Source organism: Convolutriloba macropyga, chromosome 5, assembly GCF_964194025.1.
Source record: "Convolutriloba macropyga chromosome 5, txConMacr16.3, whole genome shotgun sequence".
NCBI lineage: Eukaryota > Metazoa > Xenacoelomorpha > Acoela > Convolutidae > Convolutriloba > Convolutriloba macropyga.
In genome coordinates, this window is record NC_134472.1 from 19,650,559 (window position 1) to 19,674,338 (window position 23,780).

A 23,780-nucleotide genomic window follows, 5' to 3' on the forward strand; every position below is an offset into this window, starting at 1 on the left:
GTAAAGGTTTTTGCTTGAACTATTTATTTCTTGCTCGAAGTAGATAGCTGAATGTTTGTTGGATGTATTCTAATGCAATATCATTTTTACGGTTCTACTTCTTTTCACCCCTATTCATTTAACCCCGATTTATTCACCCCTCTATCATTTCATCCCGCCAATAATCAGTCGACATTAAAGGCATGTTTTGTCATAATTAAGTGGATAAATTAATCCCACGTTCGGTTGTGATAGTTTCATATCAAGTCCCACGGGCCGCTGATGCATGGCCATGGCCCGCGAGGCATGGCCAAATGATTATATTGCTAATTTAATAATCCTTATTTTATAGGGATTAAAATCGGGGTGAAATGATAGAGGGGTTAAAAGATAGAGGGGTTAAATGATACAGGGGTGAATAAATCGGGGTTAAAGGATAGGGGGTTAAATGAATAGGGGTGAAAAAGCGGGACACCCATTTTTACTTTTGATATACTTGTATTTCAAAGATACCCTTGTAAAAACCGCTAGTTGTAAATGATTTGAATTTTGACCGAAATTTTAGCTAAATTGGATCAAATATCAGAATAAAAATTTGCGAACGAGTTAAAAAACGTAAAATTTGTAAAAAAAAAAATCAGTCAACCTTAGATTTTTTTTACATAACCGACTAACGTCGCGCAAATTGCTCCCAAACGACCGGTTGGCTCTGTCAGTAGCTAGCCACGGTTTAGTGAGGCTAGCTTTAGCTTACTTGAAGGGTCGTGAGGTGAGCACAGCGGGGGGGGGGGTTGCACCGGGGGCTGATGAGGTGGCAACAGGGGGGGGGGGGGGTCAATCTATAAGAACCGCCCTTCACACCATAAGTATAAGTCTCCAAAAGATTCTGTGAATCGCATACTTGAAGACTAGTGGGCACTTAATACCCGCTGGGCGCTACCTGTTTATCCCGTTTTTGAGGACGAAACGTCAAATGGGTCAGACGAAAAATCGGTCAAGCGAAAAATTGCATAAAAAGACCGACAAGACTAATATAATTGCTACAAATTTCGTTTGGGAGCAATTAAAAATTATTAAACATTTTTGATTCGACCTGTTTCTCAAACCTACTTTTTTTATTTATTAAGAGATCTCGTGAATAATTTTCTCCAGGAATTTAAAAGTATTCAATTCAAAATATTTGCTTTCAAAGTACCCAAAACGTAATTGAAACGTGAAAAGGCAGCTAAAAAAATGAGAACTTTGAACCTCAATAATTCCTTGAAAAAATTAAATTCTTCGACGATTGATTCATTTTTTTTCAGGGGCTTTTCCATTGAGATTCATATTTTAGTATCTCCACAAAAGATGTACGGCTGGTATAAATTGCTTGTCCCCCAAATATATGTTGAGGCTTGGCGCAAAAAATGACGTCAAATTTATATGGGAAAGCGCCACAGTTTCACGTCACGCTTTTGACAGCAGGAATTTCAATCTGATTGTTAACATTTGTTTGAATAGAATATGAATTGTCAGACCAGGAAACCCACTAATAGAGGAGAGAGGCATCAATACCCCTGCCGAATCCAAACACTTTGTTTTTTCTATTCAAACTATCACAGCATCCATCCAAACAAAGAAGCGACAGTCACATTGGTAGAAATCAGATAATTTCCAGAGCAGTTTGGAGGGTAAAAATGAATTGACACAAGCAGAAATAGTCGCACATTCATTTTTAGCTTGAGCCAGCATTCGATCTGAGAACTAAAAGTGATAAAATTTAAGGGAAGTATAGGATACTCACATAACGCTCGATTCTCATTAACGCCAGATTTCCACTATATATTTGTTCGAATTCAACTTCACCATTTTTTAAGGGCAGGTAAATTTTCTCAATTAAATACATAACTTTAAACTGCATTAATCTTAACGATTTAATTTAGCTGAGTTTTGAATGCCAAATATTTCAACAACTATCTTCATACACCATTCATTTCTGTATTTCAAAAATATCATTGCTAAAGATTTCAATATTTCTTTGAGCAATAATCTACTAAAACCAACCATTGTCGCTATATGCACATATTTCAGTGAATTTCGCTCGATCAGATGTCATTTAATACATTGGAGGTGTGGAAAAGCAGGCAATTTTAATAATCGAAAAGAAAAACGATGCGACGAACTCGTCAATTTAATATTTAAAAATTAGTAAAGACTAGTTAAGTCAGTAACTTCTGTAGGCTTTCTCAGATCCCAAATTTCATCATCAGTGATCAACTGAACTTTCTTAAACTTCAAGCTTCCTCTAGCTCCCTCAGCATAAGCTTCAGCATAGATTATTCCATGTCCCAGTTCACCCTTGGCGTGAAATTTGATTTCTAGCATTCTGCGAGAGCCGCTGTCATTCATTGGTTGCACTTTATAAAACGGATTCTGTTTTCGTCTACCGTAAATACCAAAACAGACTAAATCGTTTCCAAGAACACTACGAGCAATTGGACTTTGAAAGACGATTCGTTTCACAGCCTTATAGTGCAATGCCGATTGATCCCCGAAGGAAAAGTCGGACATGAAATAGTAATACCCCATGGCTACCGCAAATCCAATAGCACAGTAGATAATCAACAAGGAATGTTTTTCAGTGATAAACTCATTTCGTTTCATTTCATGGTGGCGTTTACGATTTTTCTCGTGTTCACTCCAAAACTGTGCTTTCGTCATTTTTGAAGGGTCGTAATCTTTGGGAGCAAATTTAGACTTCATCATTTCTTCATGCAACAAACTAGAGCTGCAATATCTGACGATTGCAGCGGATCCAATTGGTTTTATAGAGAACAGTTGACGGCTGACTGATGACCTTCGGAGCAAAACAGGCTCGTACAATGATAAGTACCTGACTATTAACATCTGAAATCTGGAAAAATGTTTCAGAATTTGAAATAATTTCCTCCAGTTCTACAGAAAATGTGTGTTTCGCTTCAGGCATTATATACAAACAAAAAGAAAGAAGAAACTACCAAGTAGAATACATCTATAATTGTAATTTCCCCATTATTATGGTACGTTTTATTTGAAATGGCTACTCTCCAGCTTATGATTAGTACAGTTCATTATCTGTGCAAAACCATGCACTCGTCAGTACACAGGCTATTGAAAACAAAATATTTGAAAAATGATCCAAAGGAAATTTCAGTGATCAAATTGTATATTTAAACATCCAACAAAATTTGAGAAACACAAGAACGTTTTTTTCCCGACAATCACCACTTGAAATCTTTCAACATCAAACTGAAGGTGGGGGAGGGGGAGGTAACATCGGGGTTCCAATCGGTGCGGGCATCGGGCCCGGAGTCAATGATGGCGCCAAGTTCGGAGGTGGAGGCGGTGGCATTCCAAGTCCACCGGGTGGAGGGGGAAGTTGTACTTTGTCACCAATCTGAGGTGCATGGGTAGGTCCTTGCTGATGTGTCTTAGGGAAAGATCTGTCTTGATTTTTGAAAGAGAATTGCAAGAAGAACGTTTTGGTGTCAGGGTTGAAGACCGTGAAAAATTTATCATCACTTCCTTTTTCGACCTCCCGCGAAGGAACTGCAACAAGGAAAAATTATTTTTATAGGAATGTGAGAAAAAAGCAACCAGCCAAAATTGATAGTGAAGTGTAAAAATTTCAATGAAAATAGGACTTGGAATATATTAAACAGTAGAAAAAAAACAGACATTTTGCCTTTTTATCGCGTGAAAGATAATTTAGTGTTTCTGCATTTCCTTATTGTACTATCTATAGTAAAGAATTCCTCCGTTTTGAGCCGCACTTTTTCATATAATTGCGCCAATATCTTGGCATGATTACCTGGCCACACAATTCTCGCTCAAATGGCGCTAAGATCTATAGAAAAATTGATTTACCATCCTAATTTTGGAAATGCAGAAAATTAACGTGTTCATTTGTATTTGTCAATATCAAGAATACAGCCCAATAGCATAATATGAATCAAGATAGATATTACTTGTAAATGAGGATGTATACCTTTGAAAGCAATCGTTTCGTATGGTTCTGCAGCAAATAGCAAGTACTGCCATCTTCTATCGGGAGGTTCGATCCGCTGTTCATAGGCTGACATGAATCTGTGTCTAGGAACAACTCCATCAGCTGAAAAAATCTTACTGCTTGTACGAGTGACCACGCTAGCTTGAAGATAATTACACAGCAATTTATTTACAAAAGATCTGATCGAGCGAACTCTCCTCGTAGCCAAAGAAATTAGATACTTTTATTCGCGGTAAAGAAAAGCTTTTCTGAAAGATGAATTTTCTTGACTAGTTACGCCTCCTTGGAAAAAAATCATCCAGAAACTTTCAGAAAAGAAGCAGTAAGTTTGCAACTAAAACTTTTAGTTTAAACTTCATACAAGCTCGAATGAAACATCACTAACAGGCCTGTAAGCAACAATGCGAAACAAAGTCATCATATTTTCCATGAAAAAAATTCATTCGAAGACCATAACATACCACACTACAGAAGTGGCCTAATATCTAGATTGAAATCAGAGTAGAGCACAAAAGGTATGCAAATAGAGGGCAAATTTCGCAGAAAAAAAAGGAGTTAGATTCTTATATCGCATCAAATTTAAAAAGCTGGCCATTTCGCCATCTGGAACAAGTTGACATCTGAAAAAAGTTTTTGAGAGAAAAAAGAATAAAGGTCAAGATAGAAGAGACAGGAGAGAACGAAGTTCATGAGACAAAAAAGTTTACCAGATGAAAAGATTCATTGCACATTATCGTGAGAAAGCATTATCAAAACGTTATAATTTTTTAATTAAATTATGGAAATTTTGCCCAGCCAAATATGCTACTGTTTTATACCAAAATAAACTGCAAAAAATCAAAAAATCACAGCGTATGAAAATATTGCCTTTTAATCGGGAGTCAATCGAAATTTATCTCTGATACGATTTTCTCAGAATTGTCTGAAACTTTGATTTCCAATCCTAATTCGTATAGATTAATTATTTTGTCTCAAATCAAATGTATTAAGAGTTTTGTGTGTTTTTCGATTTCAAAATCTGGTTATATTTTCAGAAAAAGAGGCCACTCATAAAAAGAAATTTGATTCAAATTGCTATTTTTTTTTGCTCATTTAATGTCCACATAGGTAATTTGTCGTTATTATTCTAAACGCAACACCCTTCTTTTTACAAACCAAAAAATACCTGAGTACTTGAATGTTACCCAGGCATTTTTGATTCCTCACAAAACTTTCTTTTGCTTTTTTCCTTTTTTCAAACTTAAAACAAATGCAAACTGAGCAGAGGCTCGGTAGAGCACAAAATTTCTTCCTAAAGCAGAAGTTTCTGCAATAGCAATTCCGATATGTAGTGTAGTAGTAGCAGCAAAAGAATATTAGCTGCATTCAAAGTTCAAATGAAAAACGGGGACAAAAATAATGAAAAATTGAACATTAAACATGACAGAACTTTGAAAAGCGGGTATTTATAATCGTTTCCCGGCGAGTACTCATAAATGAAAAATATATAAACTTTTTCTTCAGCTTCTTCTTAAACACTTTAGGTGATTCAAAAATGTCGAGTTCTGTAAACCATTGCAAGAAGTTTTTTGCATGAGGTCCTAGGGATCTTAAGCTGTTGTTTTCGTTGAAGAAAATAATCACCTTTTCCGATCATCCAAAAAACAAGCAAGAAAAATAAAATGCAGCAGTTATTAGTTTGTTCAGAAAAAGAATAACTTTTACTTCTAGAAGAAGGCTTATCGGACGAATTCTAGATTCACGTAATCTCTCAACAGTGAAAGACCTGTCAGAAAAGCACTTGGTTGCTCTACTTTGAAAGAGCTCTAGTTTAGAGAGAGAAGCTTTTGACAGATGCCGAACATCAGAGGCGTTAAGTAGTGCAGATAAAAATAGCATTTGTCCACTCGTATTTTCGTGGACTTCGGAAGATTTCTTCGGAAGATTTCTTCTATGAGATAGAAGAGTAAAACATGCCTTATTAATTCTATTCATGGTATGATTATTCGATTTCAAAGTGGCACTAATGGTAACGCCAAGATCGCTTATAACATCTGCAGCAATGACCCTGCTGTTCCCGCAGGTAATTTGAGTGTCAGCGACAGATCTGTGGGACCCTGTTGGACACAACTAGCTACTGGTAAAAGGCTAGAACATAACCGACTAACGTCGGGCGAACTGCTCTCAAACAACCGGTGAGCGGTTGGCTTCGTCAGTAGCCAGCCACGGTGTAGTGAGACTAGCTTTAACTTAATTGAAGGGGCGTGAGGTGAGCGGGGTGCACCGGGGGGTCTGAGGGTGGCCGCAACAGTGGGAGGGGGTCTTTGGCTGCACGGAGCCCTTACGGCCTCGACGATTTGCAGTGGTAATAGGGATTGGGGACTGAAGTGAGGTGTGGCTGATGTGTGTCAGGGGGGTCAGCCTCCAAGAACCGCCCTTCACACCCCAAGTCTCCAAAAAGATTTCTGTTAATTGCATACTTGGAGACCAGTGAGCTAAACTTAATGCCAGCTGAGCACTACCTGTTTATCCCGGTTATGAAGACGAGAAGTGAAATGGGTCAGACGAAAAATCGATAAAGCGAAAAATCGCATGAACAAGAGCAACAGGACTAACATAACTGCTACAAGCATCGTTTGAGAGCAATTAAAAAGCAGCCCCCAACGCTAACGAATTGCGAGCGACCAGTTAAATAGCATAAGATTGACTTCAAAAAGTCACCGCCGATGCCAAAAGCAGCTATTTTTTTTAAGAGAGCGCTGTGGGGGACGTAATCAAAAGTTTTACTAAAATGTTAAAAAACAAAAACAGGAGTCGCTGCCACGGCCATAGTTGTCATATAAGTTGTGCACAGAGAGTAATACCAGAGACCTCTGTAATACCAGAGACCTGTGTTTCATGAAATAAAACTGAGTTAGAAAGTTGATGTCGCACTATCGGGTAGAGGTTAGAGTCGATGATTCTCTCAAAGGCCATAAACTTTTGAAAGTTTACTGATATGTGTATATGAAGATAGATAAACTTGTAGTCTTTTTTGTGAATCGGGATAATCAATGCAGTTTTCCAATGCAGGGGAAACGTGCAATTGAACTTGATATAATTAACCAATAAGTAATTTTCTTAGAAGCTGTGCTGGGAAATTGTCCAGGAAAATTGTCAAGACCAAATTCAGGGCTCGATATTGACAAGGCACTTTCTATGTCATCAATGTCAAAATTGTACAAGTTATGGGCTCTATACGAGTAATCACTGAAAAACTGATCGCATTTTGTGAAGACCGAAAAGAAATACAAGTTTAAGGTTTTGCTTTCTCGTAGGGAGTTCCTAATTTGCGGTCACCGCTCACCAAAATAGTTGCGAGGAAAGTGTCTTGAGAAGTTTAAAGCAGCATGCTTCCCTCAACTCTATGTGCTTCCAAAAGCGCACGTGTGAACACTATGTGCCACGCACAGAACCATTCACGACATTTGTTCAATTCATTGCGAGTAGTTGAAATACCAATAATCAATCAATTGATCAAAAAATATGCAGTGACTAAAACTAATTAAACAGAAACTCTGAAAAGCGGAAAATTTCCTGCTTTTTCCTTTTTTCAAACTTAAAACAAATGCAACCTGAGCAGAGGCTCGGTAGAGCACAAAATTTCTTCCCAAAGCAGAAGTTTCTGCAATAGCAATTCCGATATGTAGTGTAGTAGTAGTAGTAGCAAAAGAATATTAGCTGCATTCAAAGTTCAAATGCAAAACGGGGACAAAAATAATGAAAAATTGAACATTAAACATGACAGAAGTTTAAAAAGCGAGTATTTATAATCGTTTCCCGGCGAGTATTCATAATTGAAAAATATATAAACTTTTTCTTCAGCTTCTTAAACACTTTAGGTGATTCAAAAATGTCGAGTTCTGTAAGCCGTTGCAAGAAGTTTACTCCTCGCACGACGATATCGGAGTCAGCCAGTTTGCATGAGGTCCTAGGGATCTTAAGCTGTTGTTTTCGTTGAAGAAAATAATCACCTTTCTGATCAGCCAAAAAACAAGCAAGAAAAATAAAATGCAGCAGTTATTAGTTTGTTCAGAAAAAGAATAACTTTTACTTCTAGAAGAAGGCTTATCGGACGAATTCTAGATTCACGTAATCTCTCAACAGTGAAAGACCTGTCAGAAAAGCACTTGGTTTCTCTACTTTGAAAGAGCTCTAGTTTAGAGAGAGAAGCTTTTGACAGATGCCAAACATCAGAGGCGTTAAGTAGTGCAGATAAAAATAGCATTTGTCCACTCGTATTTTCGTGAACTTCGGGAGAATTTTCGGAAGATTTCTTCTATGAGATAGAAGAGTAAAACATGCCTTATTAATTCTATTCATGGTATGTTTATTCGATTTCAAATTGGCACTTATGTGACGCCAAGATCGCTTATAACATCTGCAGCAATGACCCTGCTGTTTCCGCAGGTAATTTGAGTGTCAGCGACAGATCTGCGAGACCCTGTTGATCACAACTAGCTACAGGTAAAAGGCTAGAACATAACCGACTAACGTCGGGCGAATTGCTCTCAAACAACCGGTGAGCGGTTGGCTTCGTCGGTAGCCAGCCACGGTGTAGTGAGATTAGCTTTATCTTAATGGAAGGGGCGTGAGGTGAGCGGGGTGCACCGAGGGGGGGTCTGAAGGTGGCCGCATCGGAAGGGGGTCTTTGGCTGCACGGGGCCCTTACGGCCTCGACGATTTGCAGGTGTAGTAGGGATTGGGGACAGAAGTTAGGTGTGGCTGATGTGTGTCAGGGGGGTCAGCCTCCAAGAACCACCCTTCACACCCCAAGTCTCCAAAAAGATTTCTGTTAATTGCGTACTTGGAGACCAGTGAGCCAAACTTAATGCCCGCTGGGGGCTACCTGTTTATCCCGTTTATGAAGACGAGAAGTGAAATGGGTCAGACGAAAAATCGATAAAGCGAAAAATCGCACGAAAAAGAGCAACAGGACTAACATAATTGCTACAAGCTTCGTTTGAGAGCAATTAAAAAGCAGCCCCCAACGCTAACAACTTGCGAGCGACCAGTTAAATAGCATAAGATTGGCTTCAAAAAGTCACCGCCGATGCCAAAAGCAGCTAATTTTTTTAAGAGAGGGCTGTGGGGGACGTGATCGAAAAGTTTTACTAAAATGTAAAAAAAAACAAAAACAGGAGTCGCTGCCACGGCCATAGTTGTCATATAAGTTGTGCACAAAGAGTAATACCAGAGACCTCTGTAATACCAGAGACCTGTGTTTCATGAAATCAAACTGAGTTAGAAAGTTGATGTCGCACTATCGGGTAGAGGTTAGAGTCGATGATTCTCTCAAAGGCCATAGAAACTTTTGAAAGTTTACTGATATGTATATATGAAGATAAACTTGTAGTCTTTTTTGTGAATCGGGATAATCAATGCAGTTTTCCAATGCAGGGGAAACGTGCAATTGAACTTGATATAATTACCAAAATTAAAAATTGGAGAAGTAATTTCCTTAGAAGCTGTGCTGGGAAATTGTCCAGGAAAATTGTCAAGACCAAATTAAGGGCTCGATATTGACAAGGCACTCTCTATGTCATCAATGTCAAAATTGTAAAAGTTATGGGCTCTATACGAGTAATCATTGAAAACCTGATCGCATTTTGTGAAGACCGAAAAGAAATACAAGTTTAAGGCTTTGCTTTCTCGTAGTGAGTTCCTAATTTGCGGTCACCGCTCACCATAATAGTTGGGAGGAAAGTGTCTTGAGAAGTTTAAAGCAGCATGCTTCCCTCAACTCTCTATGCTTCCAAAAGCGCACGTGGGAACACTCTGTGCCACGCACAGAACCATTCACGACTTTTGTTCAATTCATTGCGAGTACTTGATGAAATACCAATAATCAATCAATTGACCAAAAAACATGCAGTGACTACAACTAATTAAACAGAAAATCTGAAAAGCGGAAAATAACCCTTTTCCTTAAAATGAAAACTTCGAGTGAAATCAGCCTTTTAGGATCTAAAAAGTGAAGCAGTATGCGAACTAGAAATCGATCCCTGTGCACGGTATCCTCAGTCGGTTACCGTTGGTCGTAGTTCTCACATGTCCGTCTAAGTACCTCAATAAAATCGATTAAAAATTTGGATAATTGAGTTCATAACATCCGGTATCATGAATGGAACGCAAATTTACCAATTTCAGGGTAGTCGATTTGAAAGAGGAGACTCTGTTGCTTGTTAGCAGGATTTAACTGCTTCGTTACTCGGTATCCTGGCCTACCAATCTTAACAAACTTCTTGATATCGACTCTAGGCTTCTCAGGGGCAGGTTGAATGGCTGCCTCTTTAGCTTCAGTAGCAGCTCTTCTTGCAAGATTGGACTGATGTTTCTTACCCTGCGTATGGGCAAGATAACTACCTAAAGCAGGAGACGAGGGAATTCAAATTCTAAGAGAATGCGTCAAAGCACTTGACTAAATTACTTACCTTCATTATTATGTAAGGTCAAGCAGAGTTTACACTCATAGGAGCCCAGATGATTTTTCATGAAATAGGGATCTTTTGCAAGATCAATTGTCTCCAAAGCCAATTGCCGCAGACGCTCACGTCTATCGCGATTGGTCTCAGATGCCGAAGCCACCCCACCACTTCCCGTTTTACCTCCAGCTCTATTCTGGAAGTCCATCATTTTGAAAATCTAAAATAGTATTCACTGCAGCACGTGGGTTGATGCATAACCAATATATTCAACTGAAGATCATTAGTGAACAAGAAGATCATTCGCAAAATGATTTCATCCATATATGTACGAAGATAGTGCGAGCCAATGAAGGATTTTGGGTCGATTCTGTTTCGGCCCTCCAGTGCTTTTGATGACCCAGACTCACCAATTATGATTTGTTACATAGCACGTTTTAAATTGCGCCTGCGCTTGGGGGCATAAAAGTTATTTGCCCATTAAGCTTGGGAGGATAGAACCCCGCTTTTAACATAAACACAGCTTAAATGGCCTGTCAATAGTAACATAAGACGAAAAAAGCGCATGCATAGCAAAAAAACAAACTTATATTATGACGAAATTTGAAAACATTAAGAACGGAGAAATTATATTACATCACTGTTCCAAAAACATAACAGACAACCATCAGAACAATTGCTCTTGAACGACCAGTGGGAGATCTAATCAATTGCAGCCTGCATCAGTGGGGGAGGGGGGGTAGACTGAACTGACGAAATTCAGTAGGGGACTTCAAAAAACATCATCAGAGGTTAATATCTATCACTATTAAGATTCAAAGTGAAATGGCAACAATTTTGGGGCACTTATCATTTGAAATTTAGTTTTATATTGCCGCCAATCGAGTTCAGGCGCTTGAATATGTGAATGAGAGAGAACTTTAGATCAAGCAGTGCAATATCAGTACGTTAGACGTAGAAGACTTGAATTATAAATGTCTTAATGGCTAACAAATTTCAAAGGAACATGAAAGAAACAGAAAGAGCAAACTGAATGGCAATTAATGCGATACGGTTAAGGCGATGAGCGAAAGCAAATGAACAGGGTTTTAATGTGCGCGCAGCACCAGACATGAAAAAAATAGTTATATATAACATGGTTTTGGAACATGCAGCTTCGCTTCAGTCCTTGAAGGTCAACATGAGGTCATTTCGAGGTCGTTTTGGCATTGAATGCGAAGACTATGTGTCATGAGAGGTCATATGGTCGCAATAAATTAAAAAATTGAGATAATTAGGATCTGACTTCTACGTTGAAAGTTTCTATGCTGATTTCATCTGGCGTTTTGGACTTTTGCCCTCAACATCCTTGAATGCATAAAAAAGTGCTCTTTAAAAGACTAAAGCTGACACGGGTACGGATAAAATTAATGACTTCTGAGTAGCGTTCATTTGATTTTTAGGCTATGAGGGAAGCAATGCGTCTGATGAGTTTGCGTCTGATAGGACTGGCTCCACCGGTGGTGGCAAATATCAACGGTGAAAAGGAACCATGTTCAATGTCCGCAATTCTGTCTTGATATTTAAGGCGTTTTAAATTTTCAAGTGGTAAATATGAACCTTTAGTTTCTTTAATTCTTTTTGTGGGAGCATAGGGGTTGCAGATCTTTACATAACAAAAGGAGCGCTCAAAACGACTATCCCAGATTTCTTAGGCAGAGATGCCAAATCTGGCCTCATCTTGCAGTAAAAGTTTGTAAAAGCCTCGTTGTCGAAAGGCTGCAAATGTGGTTCGATTTCTACGTCGTGGACAACTTTTTTCATTAAATTAGCGAAAAGATCACGTATTTCATTGTGCCTGATATAGTGAACCATAATGTATGACATGCTCATAAATTACATATTAAGAGCATAATTCGAAATTTTCATAAACAAAAAGGAGAACAAAAAGAGATGGTTACTAATAGTAAACCGGATTTTAACAATATAGAGAAAGCATCATAAATAATGATGGGAATCATCCTAGAATTTAATATTGACGGGACACGTCATGGAATGTTTGTTCATGACGGGATTCGTCAAGCAGGTAAACCTGTTATCTGTTAGTTTAACTAACAGGGACCCATGCGGTAGAAAATAACTATGAGAAATTCCCACGGAGATTAACGAAAATGGGTAAAAATAACCTAAGATTAATTAACCATTGATAGGACTGAAACCAAAGAACATATTCAAACCTAAACCTTACACAATCGAGCTGCCTCTCTTTAATTGCTTTACATCTCTCATCTTCACAAATCTTTTAATATTTACAAGCAATTGATCTAATTTTGTATTAAACTGATTGAACTTTTACATTTGCTCCATTAAATTCAAGTCTGAAACTTGGAAAATTTTCCTCAGTAACTCCGAGTTTAAAATGCTTAGGAATAACATCCAACCCAAACCGTAACCGTTGACAGTGCACGGATATTACACTGGCGACAGAGATTTAAAGGAAAGTTAACATTTTAAAATCTTTAACAAATTTGTCGGTAGGGAGACGCAAATAAAAAGCACTTTAACCCCAAAAACTCCGAGAATCGAATTATTCTCGATACTAACACAAAGATTTGGGATATCAAATCTTCAATTACCACCCATTTCCACCAATTTGTGTGGGAGTCAATTGCAAAAGCCACAGCGGGGGACATCAGTCACAGGACATCAGTCGCAGGAAAGCAAGTGGGAATTTACTCGCGTGGTGCTATCTTTTACTCGTTGGTGGAGAAAGAAACTTCTCTGAAAGGAAAGACCGCATCATACCAAGTGAGTAGAAATAAAGAGTTCTTTCTTGTTTTTGTCGTTCGTAATTGAAACTGATCGCCACTGCGTAATTCCTATTAGTCAAGGAAATATTTTTTTTTTGACCTTAGTTGCTAAATTGAGTTCTAGAAAACGAGCGGCATAACCATCGAAAAAAAAACAGTGAGGGATAGTCGCCTTGTTGAATTATTTGAAACAGTTGCTGAAAGTTATATATTGACTTTTTCTGAAACTAACATTAAAAAAAGAGAGAATATAAAGCGAAAAAAGTTGATCAGGTAACAATAAGCAGGGGAAATTAAAAGAAAACTAAAGCACCTAATATCATCCTTGCCGTAAATAGAAACGAAAATATATTAAAAACATCAATAAAACAAGGAAAATCGAAGTTCAGCCAAAATCATATTAAAAAAAACAGAAATCAAGTGGGACAGTCGTCTATAAAACTGTAAATTAAAACTTCCTTAAAAATAAAGGAGAATAAATAAATAAGTAAAAAAAAAGAGAAATACCGTATTGAAATAAGCGTTAGATTTCTATAGAGAAAAGTTTTTAAACAGTAAAAAAACAGAGAAAACTATAGGAATTCGAAGTTAAAAATAGAAAACACCTGCCGGTGACGATCTACTTGACAATTATTTTATAGAAACTATTAATTTCAACAACTTAACAAAGTTTTAAAAGGGAACGATACAAGTAGGGCAACGATAAAATGGCAACGGGCTCAACCTCTAGAATGCTATTACCGGAAGCATTTACCGGTTCAAACGACTTGGAAAGTTACGTGACGCATTTTGAGCTATTAGCGGAACTACAAAAGTGGAAAAGAACTGAAGGAGATCCGGCTCGCGAAGTTGATGAACGGCCGCATTACTTTGCACTTAGGCTACAAAAATCTGCCATAGAGTTCTATCGCACTCTACCGCAAGCTACACGAGAAAATTATGATGAATGCGTTAAAGCTTTTCGAGAACACTACAGCGAAAAACCGGTCGTTTTCCGGGGACGGCTAGCTCGCCGCGTACAGCAACCAGGAGAAAAACTGACTGAATTTTTGGGAGATTTAAAGCAGTTGGCTTTGAAAGCTTACCCAACGGAGTCGCAAGACATTAGAGACCATCTCGTTCTGAGAGGATTTCTGGAAGGAATCAACCATAGTCAGGTGAGGTTAGATCTCAGAAAGCAAATCGGCGACAAGGATATGAAAATTGAAACAGTTTTGGAAAGAGCATTGCATCTGGAAACTGTAACAAGAATAGAGGAGGAAGAGCAAACACCAAAAGTTGCGGTAATTAGACGAGATGAAACAAAAGATTTAGTGGAGGCCGTCACCAAGCTTGTAAACCAATTGTCAGTAGATGCCAAACAGCGAGAAAACCGTCGAAACCAATCTAGGGAGCGAAGTGGTTCCCGGGGACGGTGGGGTGACGACAGACGTGACAGAGGACAGCAACAAGATCGTGGGTTTAACGATCGGCGGCGATTTCCAACGCCAGGACCTAGTCACCGAGACAGATCTTTTGGAAGAGAGGAACCGTCTAGGAGGAACGACAGGCAGGGTTTCAAGTGCAGAGCCTGTGGACAAGAAGGACACCTTTCGAAGAATTGTCGAAATTGTTTCCTATGTGGAAGTTCCCAACACGTGAAAAGAAACTGCCCTTTTAAAAAGAAAACCACCTAGAACTGCAATGTCATTAGAGTTTGTTCGACAAACACAATTAAATGTCTAAACGCAGAAATCATACTTCATGGGAACAGATGCGTTGGATTAATCGACAGTGGAAGTAGTATATCGCTTTTGAGCTGGTCCACATACGAAAAACTGGGAAAACCAGGAATTATACAAACATACACAAAACGAGTGTTAACAGCCAATAACTCAGCTGTCAAAATAATAGGCAGAGTAACGCTTTTGGTACAGATGCAACCAAGACTACCGGAGGTCGAACAAGAGTTTGTGATAACGGCAGACGAAGGTATAGAATGTCTACTGGGAATTGATTTCCTGAAAACCAATAAATGCGTATTGAACTTACACGAAGAGAAACTATATAGCAGTCACTTTAAAGTTTCAAAACCGCTCACCACAGAAAACGCAAGGTGTTCAAGTTTTTGCAATTGCGGGACAAAACACTTATATACAGAGTAAAAACGAAAATCTAATCAAAATTAGATTAGCTGATGAAAACGGAGAAGAAATTCCGGGAGTGGAAGGATTAGTGGAAGCAATTGGAGATTTTGAACTAAAGACTGGTTTGCTTTTAGCCGCCTGTATGATATCAATGGAAGATGGTTGGAGTTTGATAAAAGTGTTAAATCTAACGGACGCACCAGTAACCGTGTATAAAAGCACTAAAGTGGGAACTTACTTTGAAAACAAACAGAACTTAGTTGTGAATGGAATTTTCACAAATCAAAATAAGCCAAAAAGATTAGAAACTTTTCAAATGGGAAAACACGCAAACTTGGAAGGTTCTAAACTAAATGACCAGCAGAAAGAGAAAGTACAGGAATTGTTCACGAGACATCAACAAGTCTTCTCACGAAACTCAAATGACTTAGGATATTGTGACAAAATTAAACACCAGATTAAACTCAACAAAGATGCACAGCCGTTCAGAAGAAGTTATTGCAGTATGAGTTTTGACAAAAGAAAAGCAATGAAAAAAATTGTCGAAGATCTAGAGGATGCAAAATTAATTGAACCAACCCATTCGTATTGGGCAGCACCATCAATATTGGTGAAGAAGAAAGATGGTAGCTACAGACTAGTTGTAGATTACAGAGGTTTGAATAAACAAATCGAGAAAACCAGTTGGCCGCTACCAAGAATAAATGACGTTATTGATTCTCTAGATGAAAATTGTTACTTTTCCAATATCGATTTGACATCGGGATATTTTCAAATGGCACTCGATGAAGAGTCACAGAACGTGACAGCCTTTGTAACTCCAATGTGACTCTACAAATGGAAGAGACTACCCATGGGTTTGGCGTCAGCGCCAGGAGCTTTTCAAAATTTAATGGAATTGATCATGTCGGGACTCTTCTATGAAGTGGCTCTAGTATACCTGGATGACATAATCATCTTCGGTAGATCCTTTGAGGAGCATCTCAACCGCCTAGATCTCGTACTTGGGCGACTTAAAGACGCTGGATTGAAAATAAAAGGCTCAAAATGCAGGTTTTTTCAGGAAAAAATTCATTTCCTGGGACACATTGTATCAAATAAAGGCGTAGAAGTGGATCCGGAGAAAGTAGCGGCAGTCAGTAAAATGAAAAGCCCACGAACAATAAAAGAATTGAGAGCTATATTAGGACTAGTAGGCTTTTACAGAAGATTCATACAAGATTTTGGAAAAATAGCAGAGCCGCTTTATAAGCTATTAAACAAAAAAGAACGTTTTACTTGGAGCAAGGAATGCGAATCAGCAGTTGAACAACTAAAACAAGCTTTACAGAAAGCACCGATTTTGGGTTATCCGAATGACACGGATCCCTATACGTTAACCACCGACGCTTCTCTGTTTGGAATTGGCGCAATTATTTCCCAAAGACAACAATGGGGTGAAAGAGTTATTGCATACGCAAGCAAAACGCTCAGCAAAAGTCAACGAAACTATTCTGCGACAAAACGAGAACTTTTTGCAATAGTTTATTTTACTCAACACTTCAGAAATTATCTTCTTGGACAACAATTTTTAATTGTTACTGACCATAGGGCCCTCACGTGGTTATATAGTTTTAAGGAACCAGACGGATTATTGGCCCGGTGGATAGAAAAGCTCGAACAGTTTGACTTTGAAATCAAACACGAAGCGGGAAAAAAGATCCCTCACGCGGACTGTCTGTCGAGAGTTCCACAGACTGAAGACCAAGTCGAAGACTGCAATCAAGTGAACCAAATAAATACGGAAGAAAAAAATATCTGGTCCATTGGACTAGGGAAATCTGTTGAACAACTAGTTGAACATCAGAAAAATGCAGCCGACCTCATTATACTGAGAAACTGGATTGAGAACGGGAAACGCCCTCAAAGAAAACACATGGCAGGAGCCTCTAGGGCACTGTGGAAACTTTGGATTGATTTTAGAAACTTACGGATTGAAAATGATCTAATCAAGAGACAGAAACATATTGACGAAATTAATAACAAATAGTCATTCAGAGATCACTTTTAAAAGAAATTCTACCTTTCCTTCATGAACATTGCGGACACTTTGGTATGGCCAAGACATTTGATCGGGTTCGAGAACGATTCTACTGGCCCGGGATGAAAAAAGATGTCCATGAGTGGGTAAGTTCTTGCGAATAATGCTGTCAAAACAAATCTCCACACCAGAAACACATACACAGTCTGACAACGTGGAAACCAAGTCATCCGTTCTGGCAAGTTGCCTTAGACATTATGGGACCTTTACCCGAGTCCAGCGGAAACAAATACATTCTGTTAATTGGAGATCAATTTACAAAATGGTATGAAGCAATTCCCATGAGCAACCAAGAAGCTTCAACGGTCGCTATGGCCTTTGTAAATATATGGGTTTCAAGGTTTGGTTGTCCGGCAAATCTTCATAGCGACAAGGGCAGTAATTTTATGTCGAATCTTTTCAAGAACATGTGTAAAGAGCTGGGAATTAACAGGACTTCAACAACAGCTTATCACCCTCAAGGAAACGCAATGATAGAGCGCACCAATCGCACAATCGAAGAGAGTCTTGCAAAATACGTGGGTGAACATCACAACACCTGGAGCGACTACCTTCCGCTAGTAATGATGGCGTACAGATCATCAATTCACTTTGTTTCGAAGTACAGCCCCTTTTACCTCCTTTTTGGACGATCATGCGCGCTGCCGATTGATTGCATGTATCAAACAATACAAACCAAAATCTACCCAACTTTGAGTGATTATGTTGGTTGCTTGAAAGATGAACTACAAACGTGCCATGAGCTGGTACGGGAAAGCATGGATGTGGAGCAACAAAGACAAAAAACCTACTATGACCGTAGCACATTTGGACCACAATATGAAGTAGGTGATTTAGTAATGGTGTTCAACCCCACAATGAAAACTGGCCAGACAAAGAAATTTAAATCCTTTTACAGCGGACCGCAGGTAATACGTGAAATAATAAACGATCTGAACTTTGTTATTGAGGATGTGAAAACAAAAAAACAACAAAAGGTCCACTACGATCGACTCAAACGTTTTAACAGTAGAAGTGCTACCACCGATAAAAAAGAACCTAAGAAGGGAAAGATTGAACCGAAAATAGCACAAAACGACCTTACGGAGGACAATGATTTTGTGGAAATTGAAGTGGTGACCCCGAAACAGAATGACACAGAAAGAAGAGAAGTTCAACCTGAAGGAAATATTAGTCAAATTAATCCTAATACTGAAACTCACAATGAGACAGTCAAAGACGAATCGTTTCAAACACCTATGGGTGGGAGTACAAGAGAATCAACAAATACTAACACCAACAATAAGAGCAGAAGCACAAAGATACCTGCGCCCAAAGTAGCCACACAGCAGAAGCGGGATAGTCTGGTGTCAACATCCGAAAGGAGTGAAGGCGAAGAATTTCCAAATAGGAGCACGGCTTCTACTTCGCAAAATGTCACCGAACGACGATATCAGACAAGAAGTGCGTCGGGAATAACAAGACCACGGAAACTGAAAGACTATTTTTTATTCAAGGATAACGATTCAGATGAAAAATTTGATAATGATGTATTTTTTTAAAAGGTGATACGACAAAATGCAGAGTGCGTGGAACCCACATTGGATCGTGCAGCTGAACTGGAAACTTCTTCAGATGAATATTGACCGAACCGACTCTGAATTTGTTCAGAAGATATCAAAAACTTTCATGAAAGGCGGAAATGAGAAAGGAGTGAATTATGTCTACCCCGTGGATTGGATCAATCCAAAAGGTGAAACAAAGAAAGGTAACATCATGATAAATGCAGAAATTTTCATGGGGACTTTGTTCATTGAAACTAGGGAAGCAAATGAAGGAACATGGTTATATTTTAAAGACCCTTTGAAACAGGAGCAGACCTTGTTATATCAAGGAGACACATTTGAAATAGATTCATTACAATATCTGTTCGACCAAGACAAAAAACCAAACATCTTAACGATCGTTAAATTTTCAGACTGGATAACAGCAAAACTAGTCCGCGCTGGAAACAAAAAGTACTTGACGAGCAAATTAGACAGAAAAAGAAATTTAGTTGTCCAGTTGAAAAACAAGACAAAACATATAGACAGTTTTCTGCTTTTTGAAACAAACCACAGAAATTTGTTTTATACAACGGAAAAGTTGACGGCCACGGAACAAAATTTTTCAACAACAGATATATCTGAGACAGATCTCAGGGACATAAAACTCGATCAACTTTTTGTGTGGGATTTTCGAGGCATGTTGAAAACCTGAAAGAAATAGAGTTATTAAATTGTCACATAGAAAAACTGCACAGAGCTATGATTCTAACGACATCAACTAACGGAAATTCACACCAAATTTTCTTAAGTCAACAAAACGCTCTGGGTACACACGCAGAAAGAGCGGGAGGAATACTATATGTCCATAGGTGCGCTAAAGTAATCGTACATGTTGTCGAAAATCAGTTTTGTACGGAGGAAGTACCAGTTAGGGTGTTTTCTGACAACACTTCAGAAGTAATTAGATACATGGACCCCATTTCTAGAGTATTCTATAGAAATTTCACACTGATTAATTGCAACCCCATGTACCCGAACGCTCTTGAATTGCAGAATGGGTCATGGATAACATATGGGCGAAGGATACAATTACTTGAAAAACCCAATGTTATGCCTAATTATAGAGTTAACGTCAATTGGTCAACTTCGGCGCCAATGGAAGGGTTTTTCAATGACAAGGACCTGGAACTTAGCAAAAGGGCCCAAAGGTTAAGGCATTCGAGAAAGACGATAACAGGAAGAGAAGTTTTCCTGGGACAAGGATGTTTATATGAGCATGAGACTCTAGAGTATTTCAACACGGATTTAAATTACAATAATCAGTGGCATGAATTGCTGATTTTTGAATATTTGGGTAATGAAGTGAAACAAATCTGGCATGTGGCCAGGGAAATAACCATCAGTTTAATGACTATTTTTATTGGATCTAAAATCATATTTTGTTTGGTACGCGTGTTTCTTTCAATCGATATGCTACGCAGTGGCACCAATCCTGTAATTGCACTGCAACCCATTAACCGAATGGGGGAACTAGGTTATTTCCATTATCTAAAACAACGTACAAAGGAACAAGAATTGACAGGAAAAAGGACAGTTGAACGGTGGGATGGTGAAACAAACATCGTTGTTATAAAAGCAAAAAAGGTAAAATCTGTACCAGATATGGCCGAAATTGAAATTGATACCTTAGACTAATTTATGTGTATGATATGTAGGAATGGCAGAACCAAAAATCGGTGATTATTGCTACTATCTACCCGAGTTGTTCGAAGTGAGGTCAATAGTCAGGCAACAAGTGTATCGGATTGTTGGTGTAACCTCAAACAAAAGGTACGTGGTGCCACTGACGCAGCTGCAACCACCCAATATAGTGGATAGAGCCGCAATTAGCGTTGATGAGTTAAATGAGATGCAACACAGAATCGAGGAACAACAAAAGAAGATTGACAACAGCGAAATGCTGGGAACAGCCGGGGCTCGGCTCGAAGAGGAGCTCCGGCAGTTAAAACTTGAAAGTCAAAGATTAGGTGATCAATTGCTGGAGACCCAACGGCAACTTGAATACGCTGGGAATCAGCGGGAGTCTTGCAGAAGGCAGGTGGAAACATTGAAGAAAGAGTTGGAGGAGGTTACAAATGTAGCCGAAACAAAAACAAGGGAATGTATCGCTCTGGTGGATGAGCGGGAGGGCTTAGCTCGGGAGTTGGAGAATGCCGAGATAGACAATAGAAAGCTGAGGGGTAGAGTAAAAACAGAGCAAACCTCAAAGAAGGTCATACAGAGGAGGCTGGAGGCGATCAATGCGCAGAGCCCGTTCAGTCGACCTCCAAACTTTTATGAACTTCTATTCCTGCCACAGGGGGCCACAACCAGTACTATCCAGAAACATTTCAAAACGTTAGCAATGCTTTGTCATCCGGACAAGGGTGGTCGTGAGGACATGTTCAAAATCATTCTTCAAGCAAAGAAAATTATGGAAGACGAGGAGGCCCGTAATATCTATGACAAGTACGGCATTGAAAAAGCACAAGAATATATGAACTCGAAAATGGACATTTGAAACTCTTGCTGTGTGAGTGATTGGAACACTCACATTTTTCTAAGAGGGAGGCAGTATAGTGAACCATATTGTATGACATGCTCATAAATTACATATTAAGCGCATAATTCGAAATTTTCATAAACAAAAAGGAGAACAAAAAGAGATGGTTACTAATAGTAAACCGGATTTTAACAATATAGAGAAAGCATCATAAATAATGATGGGAATCATCATAGAATTTAATATTGACGGGACACGTCAAGGAATGTTTGTTCATGACGGGATTCGTCAAGCAGGTAAACCTGTTATCTGTTAGTTTAACAAACAGGGACCCATGCGGTAGAAAATAACTATGAGAAAATCCCACGGAGATTAACGAAAATGGGTAAAAATAACCTAAGATTAATTAACCATTGATAGGACTGAAACCAAAGAACATATTCAAACCTAAACCTTACACAAACGAGCTGCCTCTCTTTAATTGCTTTACATCTCTCATCTTCACAAATCTTCTAATATTTACAAGCAATTGATCTAATTTTGTATTAAACTGATTGAACTTTTACATTTGCTCCATTAAATTCAAGTCTGAAACTTGGAAAATTTTCCTCAGTAACTCCGAGGTTTAAAGTGCTTAGGAATAACATCCAACCCAAACCGTAACCGTTGACAGTGCACGGATATTACACTGATAATCGGGTAACCTCATTTGGGGCAGTGTAGGGCGTGGACACAGAACGAAAGATGATCCACAGAAACATGTTGACTGCATATTTTTGAATTCTCATCCGTAGAGGATACAGAGGTCATCGCGGAATACCGATGGTGTAAGCCAGAGTCCGTGCTTTTTGATTGGCAAGGCGTTTAGCCAGGAGGAGGCACCTTTCTCCTTTGCAAGTTTCAGGCCGTATGAGAAGACGTGACTCGTCGCACCAATATTTTGGTTTTGCTTTTGCGTTGCTGTGTTCAGGTCTCTTTCTTCATTCGGTCTTCTTCCGGAATTATGAGGTCGGACGATGCGTAGTCGAGTTGTGCTGAAAGATTCTGGGACTCTGAATAGTTTCTGCTGTAATCATGTGGTTGGTTGATTGCCAGCCCATCATTTCTGACGGGGAGGGAGAGTACACGTCTCGCTATCTCTTCTGGACGATCTCTGTTCGTCAAGGCTGGGATGAGATTGTCGCTTATGATTTCTTCAGCATGGTGAAGAAAATCTGTTGTTTAGGTGTGGTTCTGGACGGAAACGTCATTCTTTTCTGAAGTCCTTTGACGTAGCAGTGGTAAGCTGCTTTGGATCATGACTTGCCAAATTTTAAGAGTTAGTGAAATAATTTTGTGTAGTCGTTGTTTTCGTTTTTCAACAACTGCTTAGCCAAAGCTAGGCCCCTAATGGGAGAGATTCTCGAAAAGTTCGGGCTGTTGCTGGAGAGACCCGGCTGCGTTGCCGCCGTCAGCGTACCATTTTTGCACAATTTTTGGCGTTTGCAGATTCAAGATTAGAGGCTTTTTTGCAATCCCGTACATTAGCATGGCTATTGGGTCTCCTGGAGTGCAGCTTTTTTGAGAAAAGAAGGCGCTTTTGTCAACAAAAAGGCTGCTTGTTGTCTGGTAGGTGTTTGAAGGAGGTATGTAGAGAGAAGGGCTCATTCTGCGAACATTTTCTAGGGCGGTTGTTCTGTTTAGTAGATTGAAGGCATTAGTGGCATCTATCAGTAAAATAGCTTCACAATTCTCCTTTTTGAATTCTCTGCGCAGAGCGTGGATTGTATGTTCGATTCCGGCGGTCTCACCAAAGCAGAGCTGAAAATTGCCTCCAATTCTCTCGGCCTCTGCGCCCTGACAACTTGAGATGCATCGCCCAATAATTCGGCGCAGAATTTCCCCTATCCCAATGGGTTGTACGCTTGGACACTTGTCAAGTAGGATCAGTCTGCTGTTGTTGTACGCTTCTAATGAAGTATTGGGCAATACTTCAGTCGCTATTCTGTAAGCTAGTCTTGCCACTGTTTTACGGAGGTTAATTGAGGCTTTGTCGAATGAGGTCAGAAGTCTTCTCCATTGAAAAGAGTCCTGACCAGTGGGTCCATGTGACAATTTTGTTTTTTGAGTTGCCCTTTCAATTGCGTTATCGTCGATTTTGTTGAAGAATGAGTTGAGGGGTTAGCTTTCTCGTGGCTGACGAGGCATGAAGAATTTATCGGCTGGCCTCCGGGGTGTTTTTCGGCTAGAATTTTTGCAATAGTTTTGTCCCCGTTTTTGTCCTTTAGT

General features: G+C 39.2%; 1 protein-coding gene across 1 annotated transcript in view; it reads right to left on the reverse strand.

Moving 5' to 3' along the window:
• Positions 1–2,131: 2,131 nt before the first annotated feature.
• LOC142339204 (splicing factor 3A subunit 2-like) overlaps positions 2,132–23,780 on the reverse strand; it is a 69,320-nt gene continuing 47,671 nt past the window's right edge. Inside the window, exons 2-5 of the mRNA XM_075389036.1 lie at positions 10,459–10,672; positions 10,166–10,390; positions 3,986–4,108; positions 2,132–3,546 (exon numbers count right to left, since the gene is read on the reverse strand). Coding sequence (XP_075245151.1) covers positions 3,242–3,546; positions 3,986–4,108; positions 10,166–10,390; positions 10,459–10,660 — 855 coding nt within the window. The 5' untranslated portion in view covers positions 10,661–10,672 and the 3' untranslated portion in view covers positions 2,132–3,241. The remainder of the gene's footprint in view (positions 3,547–3,985; positions 4,109–10,165; positions 10,391–10,458; positions 10,673–23,780) is intronic.